This window comes from Vulpes vulpes, chromosome 2 (genome assembly GCF_048418805.1).
Source record: "Vulpes vulpes isolate BD-2025 chromosome 2, VulVul3, whole genome shotgun sequence".
Classification (NCBI taxonomy): Eukaryota; Metazoa; Chordata; class Mammalia; order Carnivora; family Canidae; genus Vulpes; species Vulpes vulpes.
This window is the reverse complement of record NC_132781.1, coordinates 35,355,876-35,372,723: the sequence shown is the minus strand read 5'-3', so window position 1 is coordinate 35,372,723 and position 16,848 is coordinate 35,355,876. Positions and strand designations below refer to the sequence as shown.

Here is a 16,848-nt window from a genome sequence, read left to right as displayed (position 1 = left end):
GAAAGAATTTGATTCCTTGGAACTGAGGATATGCTGTTATTGTTTTGGGGAAAACAAGATTTAAATTTCTCTAGGACTAATAACTCATTTTTGAAACCTTAATTTAATCCTACATATCTTAACCTACAAGTAATAGTCCATATTCATTCTATTAACCAGTATTAAAAAGACTAAAGACTTTAAAGCATCTTTAGATGTCTTTTAATACAATGTTTATAACTCTTAGGGTACCAGGGAGGCTCAGTCGGTTAAGTGTCTGATTTCAGCTCAGGTTATGACCCTCAGGGTCCCAGGATTGAGCCTCATGTCAGGCTTGATTTAAGCAGGGAGTGTGTTTCTCCATCTCCCCCCCAAGCCCTGTCCCTCCCAGCCCCGCCCCCCTCAAATAAATAAAATCTTTTCTAAAAATATATTTATAACTCTTTAATTTAGCAGTTATTATTTAAATAGCTTAATACTTTGTACCTATAGTAAAACAGAATCTAAATCAATACTTTTTACTTTCTTTAACTCAGAAATAGTATATTTTATATGGGTAATTTATAAAAATTCTATGCTGATTTATCCTTACATTATGGTGCAGAAGATGCCTAAAAATTCAAAACCAGAGAATTTGTGCAAACTATTTACATATCTGAGATGTTATATTATCAATTGACATTTTCCACCTTATAATATTGAAAATTTTGTTATGTAGCTTCAGACTTAGGGTCATTATCAGAGGAGCATTTAATCTTTCTGTTCATAATTTTACTCATGTTGTTCTACCGATTTGGAAGTTTTTTGGGTTTAGGTTCACAGGACTAATTGGCAAAGATCGGCACTGAAACAGATTTGTTTTTTGTTTGCTTTGCACATAAACACATATTAAATTATATAAATATATACATAGAAACACACGTATGTACACAGAGATACACCCATATATCACTGTAAGACAGCAAAATACACTTGGTGATTTTTTTTTAGCATTTATTTACTCACTAGAAGCATGATCTGCTTTCCTGAGAACACAGTATAAACAAAGTCTGGCTCACAGTTACCTCATAATGATCTGCTCATCCTGCCCTTGCTTGTTGATCTATACTTACCACATGCCTGTGTGTAGAGGCAGTACTTTTGAAGTTGTAGTCTCTAAAGTAAATTGGCAGTGTATCCTTTCTAGTTAGATGGCTAGGCTTGTTTCAAATTACTGTTCCTAAGGAAGGGAAGGAAGATGGTGGAGATTTTGATTTCAGAATTCCATATTCTTTTCCTGTCCCAAGTTTATTAATTATCTACAAATAGTTGGTAAATGTAAAATATACTAAACATTTTTCTTTATATAGAAGGTGTGTATGTTGGCCCACTGAGCTCAGGCTTGTGAGATATGGAACTTAAATTTTTTCTAGAAACAAACTCTCCTATATAATTCTTTTCTGTGCCTTCTAACAGATGTGCAAAAATTAATCTCGATCAGTTATGCCCCCTCCAAAATGCATCTACATCCACCAGGGCTTACAGAGGGCAAAGATAGGAGATGAGAGAGTTGGAGACATTTTATCCTTACTGTGACCACTGGGATGCCCCGGTTCCCTACCTGATCATTGGTTACTGGTTCATGTAGGTCTCTGTAGCATCCACCCTCTGTAGCATCCATCCTCATTTGTACTCCAGAGCTTTTTCAAAGTCTGTCAGTTCTCTGGATCTCTTCTGTAGTACTCTTGTGCACAAACAAAATACTGTTCTCAGCTGATCCATGGGGAACTTGGAGAGGTGATCATGTAGACTTGACTATGTAGACATGCTATGTGCACATTTCTCCTTCTTCTTTGCACTGTGTGAGACCTCTTGCTACTTCCTTGAGCTCTATCCAAGAATAAAGATACGATTTTTCACAGACGTTTTATCCCTACAACTCCTGGGGTTCTGTCATTCTTTTAACCCTTCCTTAGGGACCCTCTTTTTCTCCCTTCCTGCTGATCCACTCTTGCTCTAATAATCTCAATCTTTCCTAGTAATTGGCTGGTGGGAGTATGGAAAACCTTGGTCTTAATCATCATACTTTCGTTATTTTCTTATCCCAGGGTCAAGGTTTTGAGTTCTTTTTTCATTGTAACTTGATATGTCATTGTTTCCTTAATGTAGTGAACATGGAATGTTCTTCCCACCTGGATTGGGGAAAATTTTTAAACACAAAGATGGGAAGGATACTTATTTGATGTTGGAAATGTTATCCCATCAGACTTGTATTTTATATTGTGAATCTTCTAGATGCTTCAGAGCTATTGAAAAACTATTTTTTAGTGAACATTAGGTTGGAACTCTTAAAATCTCTATTTAGGAATTCAGGATTCAGATTTAATGTTTCATAGATATATATTTGGTATTTTTATCACTTTCTTAGGAAAGTAGAGGGGCGGTAGGGAGGAGCAGGATTCTTCTTTTTCTTTTTTTTTTTTAACTTTTTACTATGGGAAATGCCAAACATACACAAAATTAGAAAACGATAGTATAATGACTCTCCATGTACTTACTTCCAGCTTCAACAATGATCAATTCATGACTAATCCTGTTTCATCTATAATCCTGCTCCTTACCCCCTCCTTGACACTGTATTTTTTTTTAAGTTTATCCCATTTTGATAATGGATAAATAAATGTCCAGCCATTCTAATGTCCTCACTTAGTCCAGAATCCAAAATTCCATTCACTTAATACTTACAGAGTGCTTATTCTGTGACAGGCACTAGCCTGGGCTCAGCATATATAGAATGCAACACAAAGTCTTGGAAATATTCTCATTAAATACTAGTTAGGTATACAAGGATATAATTTCTTACATTTCTTTACAACTTTCTCATATCTTTCCATCCCATTACCCTGGCTTTACTGGGGTGGAGGGGAGTCCTAAGCCATCTGCTCATCCTCCCTCTCTGCCTCTTTTGTTTTACTGACTCATCTTCCACTCTCAACCTGCCTGACCACATCCAACCATGTTAGTGCCCAAATAATTACCAAAACATTTCCTTTATGCTCTCACTTCAAAATCTTTGTACTTATTCTCTTTGTAACTCTTTCCCCTCAGATATCTGCATGACCTATTCCCTCACCTATTTAAAATCTTCTCCACCCTCAACCCCTTTCCAAAGTATGTCCTAACCTTTAGATATTTGTCCTTAGTCACCTTCTTGACTACTGTTGATAGAAGGTTTGAAGGATCCACTTGTTCTGTTCTGTATTAAGAACTTAATATAGGGGTACCTGGGTGATTCAGGTGGTTAGGTGTCTGATTCTTGATTTCAGCTCAGATCATGATCTCAGGGTTGTGAGATTGAGCCCCACATCGGGCTCCATGCTCTGTGGGGTGTCTGCTTGAGATTCTTAGTCTCCTTCTCCCTCTGTCCCTTCCCCCTGCTCTCTCTCTCTCAAATAAATAAATCTTTTAAAAAAGAATTTAATATAAAATTTATTTACTGAAAAGATAACAGATGGTTTAGAAACAACTCAGCCTTTTGCAAACATAGATTTACTTAACAGTTTTAACTTTTAACAGTTTTGTAATACACACCAAAATTATTCCCAAGAGGATTCTTAAATATTAATTAGATAATTATTATGATACTCTTCGTGATAATCGTTCAGAATCGTTAAGAAATCAGATGTTCTGTTTTGGTGATCACTGGTGTTTTGTGCCAGAAGCCAGCATGCCTTTCAGAAGTAGAACCATGATTTTAAAAAATAGTGGCTAATTATTTTAACTACTGAGAATCTTACACTTTAATACTATTTATTCCCCTCTGAGCGGTAATTGGTGGCTTAGGTACACCACTTCTCCACCAGCAAGTTAAGTTAGGTTATTTTTGTGCGCGCATTCTTCAAAATCTTGCCCTAAGCTCGTCTCCTCTGTCTACTTGATTTGAATCTGTTTCACTAATATTCAGCTCTTCAGAATACCTTGCCTGGCAAGAGTGCAGTGAGATTGGTATTCTCAGTCACTGCTCATAAAGGTATCTAACTCCTAGTAAGCATTAAGATATTTAACTATGTTCATATCCTTTTATTTCATTTTTAGGAATGTAGCCTACAGGAATATAGCACATGTAGATGCATATATACATATCTCTGGGGAACAGAAATTATGAAATAATTTTTTGTTTCTCATTCTTTTCTATTTCTTCTTTTTCAAATGCTCCTACGCTTTTCTTCCTCCTTTTTTACTTTTTTCCCTCTACTTCCCCCAGTTCTGCACTGTTTTATTTCTCTTAGTATTAAAATTGTAGAGGCAGAGAGTATATGAGAAATCAATGTGTGTTCTTAGTTTTGCTGTGAACCTTATTAAAAGTATTCCAAAAAATAAAGTCTATTTTTTAATAAATATAAGCAAATAAATACTATGGGACTTTGAAAAGAAAGGGCTAAGTTTTTATTAGGATAATATTTGGTTTACAGTAAGAATTCATTAATAAATGTTTGTCGAATAATTTTATTGCTTTGACTAAGCAAAGGTTCTTCTTAGTGTGAGAAAATAGGCTCTTTGTACTTTAAGCCTATATCTTACCACTTCAGAATTGGGGAAACTATTGAAATATCCAAGAAAATGAAACATTTCTTAGGATAAATGAGGTGTTTCAGGAACTGGAAATGTTTTTAAGTTAAAAATGCATACTTATACCTTTTAATTTATAGGAAACTATTAAGTAGACTCTTTTTTTTAAGTAGACTCTTAAAGAATCTTGACACTTGTCTTAAAAATTCCTTCCCAAATTATAGGAACTGCATCAAATTAATTTCTGTCTTAATTGGAAATGACCGAAATGTCCTGAATGTGTTATGGAATTGTCACTGCTCCTTAAAGTATTTGTGCTGCAAAGATGTAACTGGTTGTTCATTTCTTTTACATTGACATCTAGCATGATGAAATTCCTACAGATACTTTTTAAAGTGCACTTGGAGTTCTTCCTTACTCCTAAGAAATTCAGTCTTTCTTGTTCATTATTTGAATTGCCCTTGTGCATTAAATGTCCTATTTTATCTGAAAAACTACCATGGTATCCAAGATGGTTGCAGCCTCATTAATTTTAGCACTGCATGGGTTAAAGTTGTTTAAATATGTTTTCCTTTTCCTACAGTGGTTCCCCCTGGAAGTCCAGGGCCCATTACTCGGCATGGGTCCTATGACAGTTTAGCTTCTGACCATAGTGGACAGGAAGATGAAGAATGGCTTTCTCAGGTAAAAGTTTAAAATGTTTGGCCTGTTAAAATGAAATAAAGCAGAAATCCATTGTCTCTTCTTATTCTTGAATTCTAAAATCTTAAAAATTATTTTCCTTGGAGGAAAATGGGCAGAATTGGGAACTCTTTGTAGGACCATCAAGAATGAATCCATTGTCTTTCTTATAAATATTGCTGCAAGGATACATATACATATATTTTATATGTATTATATACATGTGTGTGTGTATGTGTACATTAGCTTTCATACAGAGAGCATGAAATATGCATAGCTTTCAAACAGTCCATTTATATATCCCTTAGAACCTTGGGTTTTAGATGGACTGTTTAGATTAAAATAAGAATTGGTCTTGTTAAAAAAAAAAGAAGAAGAATTGGTCTTGTTGAAACCATGAAACCATTCAGTAATGTGTGGGATATGTTTTGTGGAACCAACATTTTCTGAAGCTTGGGCCCATACTCTGATTGGAAAAGGCCAGCATTCTCATCAGCCCATGTCCTGATTGTGCCCAGCTGGGTTCCTTTCCTCAGTTCGTGGACCGCTACCTCCAGTGGTCTCCAAACCAGTCCTGTGACCACTCCAGCTGACCCTTTCTCGCCTTGCCAGGTGAAACTATCTTCATTTCAAGGGCTTTGAAATAAAAGATACTTGGGCAGATTTCAAAATGATGAGATTACAAATGACTTCATTACAAATGCTGTTATGTCTGCCTCAAGTCTGATGTCATTTGGTAAAGTTAATGACCTGTCTCAGATTACCAATCCAAGCAGCTTTTCATCAGACAGGTGCCTCAGTGGAGGCCCATGAAGTTTCACTGCTTTCTCAGGGAGGGTAGCCTATAAAACTACAGGGAATCTGGAAGCCGGAGAATCAGATTATTTCTAAGTGACATACATTTCATTACACCTGAAGTACTCACGGGAAGCTCCTTGAAGGAGGGTCGATGCTTCAGTTCTTGGCATATGGAGGTGCCTCCTTTCTTGAGGATACCACGGTAAAGTAAAAAACAAAAAATGCTGGCAAAGAAACCACTGTCCTTCACTTCAACTTTTCAATTAGGAAAAGGGGTAATGTGTGCTGTCAGTGTGAAAGTATATACAATATGTTTGTACTGCACACAACAGGAGAGTGAGTAGGAACATCTGGCCATTCCCTCAGTGAAATTGCATAGGCATCTGTTTACCTCTCGGCTCTGTGACACGGATGGTTTTGAGCTTAAAATACACAGAATGCTTTATCTGTGGCCTAATTTACATTGCAGAATACAACTACTTGAATCAGAAATCACTGTCCTAAATCAGAGTATTTTTCGCCCTGTGATTAGTGGGAATGTGAATATTGTTCCAAGACCATGATGATGCTTTTGCCCTTTAGGACTTAACAAACACAGAGCCACACTCTGTGAACCTTTTCAATTATGTTTTGTTAAGAATTAATCACCGCAATCAGAGAAATGTGATTAAATATAAAAGAACTCAGGGCAAAATGAAGGCACATGGGAAGTCAGTTCTATAAAGTGTGTAACAGACGTGGATGCCGCAATTAAAGACATTGAGAGGTAGTCTTTCAACAAACATTTGCATATTTAGTTTCTTCATCAAGTTGCTCATGTATAAAATCATATGATATGTTTATTTTCATGTTTTACTCTGCTTCTTCTACTCTCTGCTCTGTCTTTAAAGTCTTCAATATTGGCACCATTCTTTATCCCCTCTATAGACCATGAAATTCATAAACATTGTAGTATTACTGTTTTGCAGCACTTAAAATACCTGTGTCAATGTTCATGGTAGTGGAGGAAACATTCTAATTAAATAATGATATTTTGAAGACAAATCTAGTCTGAGAGAAAATATATAATACTCTTCATTTAAAACCTGATTTGGGGGGATTTTGAGGTAGCTTAGTAAATGCTAAGTAAATGCATAATTGAGGTAGCTAAGTAAATGCATAATTGTGGAAAGAAGCTGGCTTTGGGTGTTTAAAATTATTTCAGACCTTTTCTTTTCCTTGGATAGTTCAAGAACAGCTTCAAGTTTGTCATGAGCTTGATCCTCAGTGAAGGAATTACTTTTAATCTGTGTATTGATAAGTGTAGTATTCACTACATGCCCACAAAGTGGTAAGTACTGTCTAGAATGAATGACAAAGGTAGTCCCTAGGGAGTTGATGCTAGTTATATGAGGCAGGCAACTGGTGCTTTTACTCTTATATGACTTCTGTGTTGTATATGTGTATGTGGTGTGTGTGTGTGTGTGTTGTGTGCATGTATGCTCACACGTGTAAATACATACACACACAAAACGAATTTTTCGTTTATTTTTGTAAAAATCAATAGACGGATGTAGTGAATGCATATATAGGCTGTGATTACCATTGCCTTTTGATTGTGGATGCCCTGTACCTCTCTCACTTGGTTAAGATGAGCTTGGAGGGTGTTTGGAGACAGGATGGGGGGATAGTGAAAGCGTCTTAAAAGGAGGTCATAATACATTTAAATCGTGATTCATAATCTGTTCCAGGTAGAAATTGTAACACACACTGGACCCCACAGGCGTCTGTGGATGGGTCCACAGTTCCAGTTCAAAACCATCCATCCCTCAGGCCAGACCACAGTCATATCATCCAGCTCATCTGTGTTGCAGTCTCACGGTCCAAGTGATACTCCACAGCCCCTTTTGGATTTTGATACAGATGATCTTGATCTCAACAGTCTCAGGTAAGAAATAAGAACTAGAGAGTAATTTGACTGGATTAATATATTCATTTGTAATGAGCATCTTAGGTAATATTTACATTTTCCTTCCTGGCACAGTATTATGGTACAAAATACATGCACTGTAGCTTGTTTCACTATTATTGCTGGGGATCTTATGTGGGATCTCTCTACATTCAATAAATATTTGTGTTTTGGATTGTATTTCCCTAAATGTAATATTCAATGCATTTAAAAAATATATCATTTTTACACTGTCTTCCTCCTATTTCTAACTGCTTAAAGTCTGAGGGTACTCTCCTTACCTGATCTTACTAACACTTTGCTTTCAACTAACCTTCATTGAAATCCTGCTTATCCCTTCTTTTAGGCTTTAAAAAGTTTTCAGATGAGAAAAAAATTGATATAAATTCACTTATAGTTTATTATATATATATATATATTTATATACATATTCATCATCTGTATTCTCTGACTCTCACTTGTAAGAATCATGTACAAGATTGACAAAGTATGCTTTTTGTTATTAAAGTTTTTTTTCTAATGCAACTAAAAACCTGTAACTTTTGTAGTCTCAAGTTTGCTTACCAGTTTAATTTGTTACATCCAGACTTAACACATTCTGGTATAACAATGAAGGGCTCAGTCTAATACAATGTAATCTCCCTTTCCTTGTCTCCTCTTATAAAAAGTTCTGTAATGTATCTTACTTGAATCTAACATAGACCTTTTTCTTACATCTCTTTAAAAATTATGGAAAAATGAGTCCCCAATTGTCAATATCTGTTTGTCTAACAGTGCAAAAGCTGTTGCAGAGGTAGTTTAAGCCTAGATGTTTCTTTCTTTCTTTTTTAAGATTTTATTTATTTTATTTATTTATTTATTTATTTATTTATTTATTTATTTATTTATTTATGAGAGACACACAGAGAGAGAGAGGCAGAGACACAGGCAGAGGGAGAAGCAGGCTTCATGCAGGAGCCCGACATGGGACTCGATCCCGGGTCTCCAGGATCAGTCCCTGGGCTCAAGGCAGCACTAAACCACTGAGCCACCGGGGCTGCCCTAGATGTTTCTTTCTTAAGAGTAATTCATGGGTCACCTAGCTGGCCTAGTAGGTACAGCATGTAACTCTTGATCTTGGGGTCATGAGTTCAAGCTCCATGTTCATGTAGAGCTTGCTTTAAAAAATAAAAGAATAATTCATATTAATGGAACATGTCTCCTGTAATACTTTTTTCAGTGTCTTAATTTTTTGTTTGCTTTCTACTTTATTTCTTTCATCCATACATTTTTCTTTTTTAAAAAAACAAAACAAAACAAAAAACCCTAGAATATCTTTTTTGGCTTTTCAGAAGTGGGGCTTTTCCCCCCTGATATCAGACAGTAGTGACAATACTGAGTACTAGACCAGTTTTCACTGGTACCAGCAGTAAAATGTAACCTGGTGTAGTTAGTCCATTTTCAGGAAGTGGTTGGTCCTCAACTCACTGATTCAATGTGTACTCATTCATGTTTATAAGTCATTTGGGTACTTAAATGTCAATAATAAGACATTTAAAATAGACAACACATAAAACTATGTTTATTCTCTTTATTTTATTTTATTTTTTTAAATTTTTATTTATTCATGTTAGTCACAGAGAGAGAGAGAGAGAGGCAGAGACATAGGCAGAGGGAGAAGCAGGCTCCATGCACCGGGAGCCTGATGTGGGATTCGATCCCGGGTCTCCAGGATCGCGCCCTGGGCCAAAGGCAAGCGCCAAACCACTGCGCCACCCAGGGATCCCGTTTATTCTCTTTATTGAACTATGCACAAGATCTGTTTTTTTTTTTTTTTCTGATGACTGTCGCCTGATACCATAATACACCCTTGTCCCTTTTCTTTGGAGCATCTTTCTAGCTCACCTATGTATACAGCTCTGTTCCTTTGCTTTGTGACTTCCAACTTGCTTAATTACTCTTTACTTCAGACATAGCCCTTCATCTAAGAGCTCTCTAACTTGCTTCTTCAGATAAACTGTTGTCCTAAATTCTGTCTAGAATTTTCCTCATGGGCTTTCCTTTTTCTTATACTTTAGCATTTGTCATTTAAATGGTTTTAGACTGTATATATTTGATTAGAATACTGTCCTTTTTTTTGTTTTTGTTTTTGTTTTTGTTTTTTAAGTAGGCTTCACACCCACCGTGGAGCCCAATGTGGGGCCTCAACTCACCACCTCAAATTTAAGACCTGAGCCAAGAGCAAGATTCAGATGCTTAACTGACTGAGCCACCCAAGCACCCCAAATATTGTCCTGTTTATTGGATACATATAAACTTTAGATACCTTTGTACTGAGTCACAGGTTTATAAATTTCTTTTGAATTGCTCTTGTAATTTATATTTAAAAATCTGAGCATATGGGCTCTTGGTTAAAACCTTAACTTCCATGAGAACACAGTTCTGATGGGAAATTTAGGTTTGACTTACATCATTTCAAATATAAAAGGCCTGTTTAGTACAATTTCCTCCCCAGCATCCAATTAGAAATCCAACTATTTATATTCTCCTCATCCCTGTTTACTATTGCTCTGAGTGCCCCACCTCTGTTTCTTCTACATTTCTTTAGGGCTATATACAATGGCACTATGGCTCTTAGCCTTACTTTCTCCTTTAAGTTGTAAAAACTTTATTTAGGTGTTTTTGATTCAGCTGACCCTTTACATTTAGGTTAGTATATAGGGGGGCAGACTATCACAGCACCATATAATTCTTAGTGATACCTTATGGAGTACAGGACAAGGTACCAAGTGTAAAGAGTCAGCTAAAAAAAAAAAACCACCTAAATAAACTCATGGAAGCTCCTTACTTGGAGTAGGGATTTAAACTGTAAAAAAGACCAATGAAATATTTATTAATAGATCTGAGAAATAGATTATGTAAAAGAAGCTGAGATACAAAGTCTGCTTTTCTACTGAAGGTTAGCTCCTTTGGCTTTATTACTTTAATTTTTCATCTAGTTAATTAACATATTCATCAGCTCACATATTTAATATATATATCTGTATATATGTTGTGATTATTTTAGTGAGGACATGTACGTTTTACTCTTTCAGCGGATATACAGTGTTATCAGCTATAGTCATCATGTTACACATTTGATATTCAGACTTTATTCACAGTATTTTAAGTGGTACACAATTCTCATAACATAAAATTCACTGTGTAATTCAGTGATTTTTAGTATATTCACTATGTTGGGCAATATCCCCACTATCTAATTCCAGAACATTTCCATCATCCCTACCAATTTGTTTTTATTTTTGTCATTTTTATTATGGAAAAACTTTAAACATATATAAACATATTTAAAGTTAAGGAAAATAGTAGAATAAGCCCACGTGTATCTGTTGCCAACTTCAATACATCAATTCACGGCCAGCCTGTTTCACCTACCAACAACTCTAGATTATTCAGAAACCCCAATATAAATCAAATTAATAATAGGAAATTTATTAGCCCACTTAAGTTGTTTAGACCAGGAGGGGACTTTACTGTGGATGAACTGACCATATCTAACTGTCTAGCTTCTTATTTCTCTTAAGAACCAGAAAACATCTTTCCTAGACATTTCAAATACACTGTACCTCTTTTCTTACTGGCCCAAATTTGCTTAGGCCTGCCCATCCTGGAGCTGATTAATCTCTGCCATTAATCGATGGGATTACCATGACTGGTTTAGCAAAATCAGCTGGAGTAGAACAAATGTTGGGTGGTACACATTGTCCACAAGAACAGTGACAAGTATTTATTATCAGTACTTCCAGCTTCCAGTGCTGGATCACATGGGTTGTCCTTCACCTGCCTCTTCTTTTCTTTTCTTCATACAACAAATACACAAACATTTAAACTGTGCTTTTGGTAACTACTCTTTTTCTGCAGTCTGTACTAGGCATTTCAGGCTTCTATAATCTGTCCCATGGCATTTATCTTCCACCAATGTCCACTGTGAATTCTGTGCTTCAGCCAAACATGTTCCTCAAGATGCCCTGCATTTGTCATGCTTAGTTACCAATCCAATGGGGCTGCTTGTTCTAGTTGTATGCTTAAAGAGCACTTCCTGCTCCTCTGCATATACGTATCCTGTTACTGTATACATATCCGATTCCTGGTACACCTCCACAAGATCTTCTCAGTCTTTTGTGGAGCCTGATTTCATTACCTGTTTTCTCATTCTAAACTTTTATTGCCTATTTCACTCATTTTCGTAATTTTCTTTTGCATCAGTCATGAATGTCCGTGCTATACCATATACCCACACACAGACCTTATTAGTTCATGTTTTGTTTCTGCCTGTTCCTGGAATAATACTGACACACATTTAATATTCAGCAAAGACTCATTGAATGAATGAATTACCAAAAATGTTTGCTGTAACAAGTTTTTATTCCTCTAGGTTGCCTGGGCTCTCAGATCCTGTAGTCATACAGATTTTTTAATGTTAATAATATTAGCCTAATACAGCTGGAAATAGACTCTTTGCATTTATAGGTTTATCATTCCTAAGCAACTTAAAATTATATGTAGTAAATTGCAGTTTTGCTGAGACTCTAATTGATTCTTACATGCTAATTGGTAATTTTATGGAAGTAAGTCAGTTAGTTAAAAGTGATCCTAGCTAAACCTGTGGCCACCACATTCCAACAGAGCTTTGTTTTTCTATGCTTCTGGTCATATATAAAGTAACTTTCATTCAGGATTGTAAGGGAGTGTTCAAAATTTTGTATCTAGTATATGCTGCCTTTTATGGCAGGTGTTACTAGCTATGGTGCTATTTCATGAATTTGAAGAGTGTCAAAACTCTTCATATCTGTCCCTTGGAAATGTCAAAGGTTTTGGTATAGTTTTTTTGTTTCCTTTCCCATTCTACTAAATTTATCCCTTTCAATTAATGTCAATTTTCAACCCCTTACTTAGAATCTATTGAATAACTTACAAAAAGGAGAAGGGGTCCAGAGTGTAGGGAATGTTTATAGTGCATTAGCTTTGTGCAAGAATTAGAGACTGCAGTTTCCCTGTTTGTCCCATTTTAGAATGAATGGTTCTTTAATGGATTGGCCTATTCCAGCATCCCTGATTTAAGGTCTGTTGTAGCACGCGACAGTTTTGATGCTGGTAACATATGTGAATTAAATTAAATTGCATTGCAGGATCCAGCCGGTCCGCTCTGACCCAGTCAGCATGCCAGGGTCATCCCGTCCAGTCTCTGATCGAAGGGGAATTTCCACCGTGATTGATGCTGCCTCAGGTAGAAAACTGCCTCCAAAATGTGTGCTGGATAGTTCTGTGCATTTTAAATTTCTTTTCCTGCACAATGGAGAGAATGATATTTTTGCCTTCCTCTTCCTTTTTTTGTGTGTGTTTGTTTATTTTGGGATATGCGTGCATGCTGTGCACATATATGTGTGTGTGTGTGTTTAAGGTTTATCATTTGTTGCTAAACAATGCCATGCATTTAAGTATTGTTAAGGTTGGTGAATGATGCGGTGGGGTTGGCACTTGATTAAATGTAATGAACACAGTATTGAGGGCTACAGGGTTGATGACTGTTTTGCCTTTGATCTCTCAAATGTGGAGAAGCAACCTTGACAGAGAACGTAAATACAATATATGGATTCAATTTACTCAACCTGTTGAGTATCAAAGTGCCTGATCTGTGGAAGTAGAGAGTCCAAATGCTGTTGCTTAAATGGTTTTTATTATTGAAAGCATAAAGTTTAGAAATTCATTAACTTAACTTTCGTCTATCTATCACAGTTATTAACCTTCTATCCTTGGAAGCAAGGCATGAATATGTAATATTAATGCCCGGGAGTAGATCTTTGCCTCTGTAGGTGATAGTTGCTACACTAGTATTGTCAAACCGTTTTCTGCCACATCTGCCAAGTACCTGTTTATAATAATACATTTTTCATCCCTAAATGCATTGATAAAGAAAATAAGGACAGTGATCTTTCTGTTATGGTGCAGCTGCAGAGCATCTGAAGAGAGCATACATCAGGGTTTCATCAAGAAAAAGTCTCTTATGAGTAGAATTATTAAATACTCGGCATTAGTCAAACAGTTGAGTCAGAGAGGATTTTAATCTATAGCAATTTCAAAATCCCCAGAGACTGCTGATTTGATTGAGGCTTAAACTGTGAAAGAAAATGGAAACAAACAGAAAACTGATTTGTGAAGGTCACTTTTAAAAGACCAAAGCTTCTGTTTCTGATTCTGTGTCTGGATGTATTTTGAAGTTTTGAAAGCTAACTGGTTTTGTACGTTATCTTAGCTTTCTGATTTTTTTTTTTTTTTTTTGTCAGTAGATTGTACCTTGTGTCTGATTTAGCTGTCCATGTCCAGGGCTCTGCCTTCATTTTTAATGTAGACTCTTACTTTAGAGAGCTCATACTTGTCTCTCTGCTTTCACTTGGCAACCATGTTTGTCCCCTGGAAACAAGCACAGAAATGTATGAAGTCTCTCTCCTTGCTTCCCTGCATTGAATGAAATACTCAGATGGGTGACTTAATAAATCTTTTGGATAGTTTCAATCTGAGAATGCTAACAGATCCTACTCATCTGGAATTATCATTTAATGATCGTGAATCCTGGAAGCAATGTCTTGTAACCTAAAGTATTTTATTTAAGATTACAGTAGTAGCCTTTGTTGGGGAGAGGTGGTACGTTCTTAAACTGCCATATTATTAATGTTTTAGAGTCAGGTGACTACCAGTCAAGTGAAACACATGCCACTAAAGCAGTTACTGATGTTGTTAAGAGTTGCCATATTTAGCACTACACTCTGATGTAATACTCCATATTTCTCATGTAGCACTATCTCAATTTTAGCTCTCCGTAAAGTAATATTTCATGCCACAGAGAGGAATGCCAATGAACTACTGGCAACCATCATTTGATTTAAATCTGCTGCAAGAAGAGTTTTTAAATGATGTTTGAAAAAGGAACTAGATCTTTGCCCTTGATTTACTTATATTTGCATCAGACACACATTGTAGGAGATTGTAGGATACTGTTCTACAGCTATGAGCCTCTGCCTGAAAGTACTAATCTTTTGAGTAGAGAAAGGACTTCTTGGTGACTAAGCTCTGTTGTTATTTTTCTAAGCCTATTTTCATTCCAGAAAGCCATAGTTCCTTTCTGAGACAGAGCAATGAAATGTGTGTGCTGCTTTCTCGAACTTTGAGCTAAAGAAACCCCATAGATGAGGAAATTGGACTGTTATGAATAATTCTCTACTTCTCAGATGGTTTGGATCCCTTTTGTTCAACGCATTTTTTAAGTGAGTGAATAATGTTTTGTTGGGGAAACTTAATCTACTTTATCTAATAGTCTGTTACTACTGTAACAGACTTGCTTTTCTATTAATATTTAGGAAGATTAGGGACTAAATAGTTTGGGTTCCTTATTCAAAAAAGTTGATGAGAAAATTCTGCTATAGATTCTTCTATTAAAAGAGTCTAATAAATTTGTACAACTGCTCCTGAACCAGGAAGTGCTTCTCTGATTATGACCCATGCATTGGAATCGCTACATATTACAAAGATGCTTTTCTGAAGTTTTGATTGCTTTTGCTGAGAGATATGACTGCTGTGGCACCTCCTCTTCTTGGGCTTCATTGCTTTGTCTTACCTTCATGCAACTTATACAACTAAATGTATTGTCTTTTTAATTGTTCCTATGGCACATTTTATAACCGCCTTTCTAGCTAGTGACAGCTCTTGCTCTGTCTAAACTAGTGGTGGTAAATTATTTTTCATATAACTACTTTTCAGAGGCATAGAATTTAGAAATGTTAGTGATATGATTAAATCTTTTGACAGTTGTAACAGTATTCAAAATGAAAATATTTTATTTATACCTTCGGTCAGCATGTTAGATATCTATATATTTATCTGGCAGTATTATTCTATTGAAACTAAAGAGATCAGCAGAGCCTTGTACCAGCTTTGCTAAGAAATTTTATTTGTATAATTTCTTGATCATCTAGTATATCTTGTTCTTCACTCCTTCACATAGAAGAACATTTTCCAAAATATGTATTTTCTTACTTACTAACTTCAGTGATTTAGGCATGGTATAAATTCTCTGCCATTAGATACCTATGAACAAGCTTCTTACTGTCTCTGTATAAATATGTATATTTAAACTGGAAGATCTATAACTGCTTTCTAAGTAGATGTCATTCCCATAATATCTGACCTTTGGTAATTCAAAAGGGTACTATCTATCCTACTTAAAATTTTGAGTTTAGATAATTATGAGATGTGCCCTTCTTGACTAAGGAGATGACCATTCTGGAAAGATACTATATAGGATTTTACCCTTATACATAGGCTACTGAGATAAATGAGATTGGAAGGAACCATTCCATTTTTCATTAACATCAGTGCCTCTGAATTATAGTTAATATTTCTAGACAAAGTACTTTTTTTCCTCTGTACATTCTTTTTGGTTAGGTATCTAAGCATCTTTTCTCATTGTTTGTTCTTTATAACATGTGTCCTTTTGATAAAGGTATAGGACCTCTGAAGAGAAAGTAGAAAGATAGCTGTTCATGCCCTGCTCATACTTTGTTTCCCATGGTGGCTGATCCTCTTGTTCCCAGACCTGTAGGCTGTACCTGTTGGTTACTAATAACACCTCTAAAGTCTCTTTTGAGTCATGCAGACAGAAAGCCTAGAAAGATATAGTTCATCCTAACTTTGTTTCTCCTGGGTTTGTGGTTTTACTATGGAAATTGATATTTACGAAGAAAGAACTCAAAGCAACTGAGATTTAAAGACAGACTTATGCCTGGCTCATGCAAAGAGCAGACATCTTTGTCAAACTCTACTAAAGTAAACATTTTATAGAGAAAACAGTATTGGAAGTA

General features: G+C 35.9%; 1 protein-coding gene across 25 annotated transcripts in view; it reads left to right on the top strand.

The window, feature by feature from the left end:
• Window positions 1-16,848, top strand: part of BCAS3 (BCAS3 microtubule associated cell migration factor) — a 590,779-nt gene that overhangs the window by 309,865 nt on the left and 264,066 nt on the right. For all 25 annotated transcript variants that reach the window (XM_025996065.2, XM_072747642.1, XM_025996068.2 and 22 more), the window contains 3 exons: window positions 5,111-5,211; window positions 7,737-7,933; window positions 13,123-13,220. In XM_025996065.2, the coding sequence (XP_025851850.1) occupies window positions 5,111-5,211; window positions 7,737-7,933; window positions 13,123-13,220 (396 nt within the window). The remainder of the gene's footprint in view (window positions 1-5,110; window positions 5,212-7,736; window positions 7,934-13,122; window positions 13,221-16,848) is intronic.